Consider the following 5,121-nt stretch of genomic DNA (forward strand, 5'->3'; position numbering starts at 1 on the left):
GTGGATAGGAGAGTAATTTTCAAAGTTAATTTGAGTAATAATGGTTGATCCCTAATTGAGAATTAACATTGCAATAATTATATTATGTTTCTAACATTAATTGATTGGAGATAAATTTAAAATTTAGAATCAATATTTACATGAACATCTACACCTACTTCAATACTATAAATAAACCTTCATCCACATGACCACAACCAATACTACAATTATGTTTTGGTCGTGGATGGAATTGGGAGGATGGTTGTGGCTAGAATAGGGAGAGAATATTTCTGGGAGTTTAGATCTCTTATAGAGCTTTATACCGTGCGATATGGGAAAGATGAATTAATGCGCAGTAGACATGAAGAAAAAGCTGAGGATAAAAATCATACCTTGCTTCTGAACCTGGGCTTCGATTCTTGGAGCTGTTCATTCTTGGAAGAAGAGGCAACGGTTAGCCGTAGCTCATTAACGCGAAAAAGAAGAAGTAGCTTATGTAAAAAGACCATTTTACCCTCATGAATAAAATTTTTTAAAAGGTTTTAGTTTTTTCAGCCAATTTTCACTGGTGATTTGGCCGGAAGGACCAAATCTACTAAAAAATGCATAGTTAAAGGACTAAATTGTTAGTTTTAAAAGCATGGAGCGAAATTAATACGCTCCCTATAGTCATAGGACCAAAAGTACGTGTACATAATTTAATCATTTATTACATTAATAATAGTCCATACATAGCACGGGACACTTACTAGTTTATACAAAATACACAAGCATACATATGTAACCAATCCCAATGGCACAACCTTTTTCATGTCGAAGGATATGTGCCTTATTCAATAATTCAAGTAGCAGAAATTAAAGACACACGATACATATGATCTCAATGTTGATCAACACCGTAACTTAACTACTTGCCGCCGTTAAGTGCCGCGATTGTACGGCGCCTCCTCTCCTCCGACAGCAAACCGGCCAACCTGAAAGCCATCAAATCCCAAATCCCATCATCAAATTAAAACATATCATCATACACATAGAACTGTACTAATGTTTTAATTTGCAATTCTGTAGTGAAGAAATGAAAGTTGGTACCTTTTCAGAGCATCTTTGTTTGTTCCAGCTTTGGGGACCGGTTCATTCTTCCCTGTCAACAGATTCAGCTTCAAAACCGGTTTCGTCAACAACTTCTTGCCAACCTCTTCAAGTGCATCCAAATTTTCTTTTGTCGTAACATCAACCGAGGCTGTCGACCCTTTTAAATCGTCCTCCTGCACCATTTTTACATTAACCAATTATATATATACTGAATTATGAGTTAAATCAACCGCTAAAAAGTTGAATTCAATGCTAAAAGGTTGAATAATTGATCTGAGTTAGTACAATTGAAGCATGTACTTCATCTCAACTAAAAGGCTAAGCTGATAATTGGATTGCACATTAATGGTTATATGTTCAACAAGTACCTGGATGCGGAGATAGTTATCTCCGGCTTGAAGAGCCTGGAAAATGGTGGCGATATGATAATCCACCATGTCCGCACTTGCAACGGAGAATACATCAATCAAAGGGTTGCCGTCTCCTTGGGCCAGCCACCCCAAAACACCCCATGTCGCCGCCTGTTGCGCCGTGTACTTATCAGCATATTTTGAATTGCCGGTGCCGATCGACAATATCAAGAACCGGTGGCACCCAACTGCCTCCTTCGACGAAGTTGATGATGTCAAGTATTTTGGATCCTTAGCCACCATCCTTTGCGTCACCGTGCTAATCGCAATAAGAGTCTGTTTTATATACATTAAAACACAAAAATGTTACACTCTAATGATCAAGTACGAGGATACATGGTTTTAATGATCAAGTACGAGGATACATACCGGATTGTTTGCAGCTACACCTCCGTCAATGAGGTTGTACTCGACCTTTCCGCCCTTAGCATCGGCGGTGTCAAAGTAATGGCCGGGGAGGTACGTGGGAGCTGCGGAGGTGGCAATGCATATGTCTGACAACTTAGCATTCTTTTCGGGGGAATCCTTAACCTGTATGTACATGCATGTTAGAATATTCTTTATGCATGTATAATGTTTGGAGAAGTTAAGGATATATATATACATACATCGCAAGTGGTGAAAACTGTGGGTTGGAAGGTCTTGATATCAAAGGCAGGGATGACAATGTGCGTCAAAGTTTGGCTCAACCGAGTTTCTCCCAATTGGTCCTGGAGGACTTGGTGAAGGTATTTGCCGTCGTACTTGGGACCGGCCAACAGGCTGGTTGCGTCTCTCACCACCTCAAATATTCCTCTGTAAGAACATTATCCCACGCATGAAGAATCATTAAACTCGTCCAAAAATATAACTAGGAAGAATATGCCCGAGGATCGAGGCGGCGCTTACGCTGATGGGAAGATCTTTGGTCCGTGCTCCTTGTAGAAAGGGACAATATCCTTGCCGGCGTAGAGGGGGCGCTTGTTCTTGTCCGGCGCCGATAACATGGTGGTCATCAGCCCTCCGGTGCTCGTTCCGGCAATCACATCGAAGTAGTCCGCTGCTCTTGCATCCGGACCGTCCAAAGCCTGATCCGTCACACACAAAAATAAAATTTATTAAATCCAGATAACCCCAACTAAGTCTGTCCGCCTATTGACTTACTACTAACTATAAGGTTACAACTGGAAGCCGCCTATAAGCTTTCTTGGTTTGAGCCAATCAGCAGACAACCCGGAGGGTTTATGTATGTATAGATATTGCAAAAAGAGTGAATATCATACTTGAAGCTCCTCTTCAAGGTAAGCGACAATGGTGCCGGGGATGATGCCACGGATGCCACCTCCGTCAATGCTAAGGATGGTGATAACGCCGCCGGGAGGGATGGACGCAGCATTGTACTCTCCGGTGGCGGGATTGGCGGCGGAGGATGGGGCTGATGGGGTTGTCTGGGTGTTTCCCATTTCAAAGGATTGGTATGATATAGAAAAAAAATGTTATCAAGAGAAATGATAAAGATTTTTGTTGGTTTCTTTAATGTGAAGAGAAGAGCATAAGGAGAGGATTTATATAGTACATACTATGATAAAACAATTAATGCATTTTTCCTCGCGAGGGACGCATGGGCTAAGTGGCTAACTACTAACTTTGTGCTAACCTCGTGCCCCTCGAGGGTCGAGGTTATCATTTCATATTAATTGCGCAATCGTTGTACCATGGCCCAGAATTAACACTGTATAATGGATTCTGATTTATGTGTTTGTGTTTTGTGTTATGACTTTTTGTGTTTTACGTTATGAGATTCTGTACCTTATAAGTATGTATTTTATATATGGAATAAATTAGTAATTGTGTTTTATGTTATGAATTTATGTGTCTTGTGTTGTGAAATTTTGCGCCTATGAACACTAATTATGTACCTAAATCAGATTTGAAAAATAAGTAAATATATAACAGGTGTATATGTCTGATCTTGTGTTATGATTTTTTTTATGTCTTGTGTTATGAAATTTTGTATCTCGTCTTTTCTGTCCAGCTGGATCTATAATCATATGGTATGTGTCTTATATTTTGATTTTTTGTGTTTCATGTTATGAAACTCTGTACCTAAAATTACGAGTATAAATTTTATATTTTATTGTTTTAATTCATGATTCATAATGCTATGTGGACCCCGGTCTATGATATAAATTGCCTTTTAGTTGCGTTTTGGAAAATGTTATATCCACGTTTTTGAAAAAGACTTCACAGTACAAGAACAATATAGAAGTTTGGAACATACCATCTACCACCCATGTGGAGTTTATTATACACATAATGTCTACAATTTGTATTTTTTTTATTATATACTTAGGTGAACTCAATTTTGTTGGACTAATTCTAAGTCTTCAGGATCCCGCCCCTAGAGTCAAGTCATATAATCAACTCATCGGTCAAACCCTATTCTTCCTCCACATCTTCTATCATCCTGAACACTTTTCTCATTCATGTTTTCACTGTTGCCTTGAGTCATGATATTAAGCCAGAGGACGAACCACTACACTAAATTTTGGGAGAATATAATTTGTATCTTTGATTTATGAAAAAATTTGTATCCTTTGCCTGAATATGTGTTCTCTAGGCCAGTGAAATGTAACTCGCTTTGTGACTTAATCGACTAGTCAAATCAAGAAGCCCGATTAGTTGCGCCCGCAATAAATTAAATTGGAACATTGTCATTACTAAATCAATTCTTTAATAATTTGGTTAAGATTATCCCATGTCCTGTTTGTATCCTAAACCTTACCTTAACATATACAAATAATAAAATTATATAAATTAAAAGTGAATGTTGGAAGTTTTAAACTCGAATATTTTGAACTACACAACCAATAAAGTTACTTGTGATAAATTTGTATAAATTGTATTGTAGTTTGTTTATGGAAAATTCTTAAATTTACTAATATTTTTGTATTAAACAATGTGTTTTATATGATTACTAGTTTTACACAAGCATTGTGTGAACGAGTTAATGCCCAATATTTATAATTAAATAAATATTTGAAAATATATCAATGCAAAATTATATATGAGAAGTTCATACATAAATAATTTAATGTCGAATTTATTTATTTAAATATTAACTCATAGTATATGAATACAATGTAATATAGGAGATTCATTATAATTGTTACTAAGCTTTTTTTAAATAGTAATCAAGTATTTTTGTTGCAAAGATTTCTAATATATTTAATGAATGCACATATATACAAGATTAATGAATGAATCAACGGTACCCGTCCTTTCGGTGTTTTCCTCAGTGTTCATTTAGTCATGGACGGAGCCAGGGTGGGGGGGGGGCTGCACCCTCCCCTACCTCCACCCCATATATAATAGTTGTATGTATATATGTATATATAGTACATGTTTTAGTATTAGTATAAAGAAACAGATAAATGTTAACAAGAAGTGAGATGGATTAGTTGGCAAAGCATATGTTTGGTTATAGTGAAGGTTTAGAGTTCAAATTCTTTGTTGGCATTAACATAGTTTTATAGTTTCTTTTGGCTTCAACACAATCACATTGTTAATAGCTTTTTTAATATTTAATAAAATACACACACACACACATACACATATATAACATTCTTTTATATTAAAAATGAGATGTGTAATTTAT

General features: G+C 36.6%; 1 protein-coding gene across 1 annotated transcript; it reads right to left on the reverse strand.

Annotated features, from left to right (window-relative positions):
- Positions 1–666: 666 nt before the first annotated feature.
- LOC109146785 (patatin-like protein 2) lies at positions 667–3,003 on the reverse strand. Its single transcript, XM_019294435.1, has 7 exons — positions 2,747–3,003; positions 2,373–2,551; positions 2,093–2,279; positions 1,854–2,015; positions 1,443–1,760; positions 1,072–1,247; positions 667–956 (listed from the first exon to the last, which is right to left on the reverse strand). Exons 1-7 carry the CDS (start codon positions 2,924–2,926, stop codon positions 890–892), a joined length of 1,269 nt encoding a protein of 422 aa, XP_019149980.1. The 5' UTR covers positions 2,927–3,003; the 3' UTR covers positions 667–889.
- Positions 3,004–5,121: the final 2,118 nt, after the last annotated feature.

The sequence above is a fragment of the Ipomoea nil genome, unplaced genomic scaffold (genome assembly GCF_001879475.1).
Source record: "Ipomoea nil cultivar Tokyo-kokei standard unplaced genomic scaffold, Asagao_1.1 scaffold1936, whole genome shotgun sequence".
NCBI lineage: Eukaryota > Viridiplantae > Streptophyta > Magnoliopsida > Solanales > Convolvulaceae > Ipomoea > Ipomoea nil.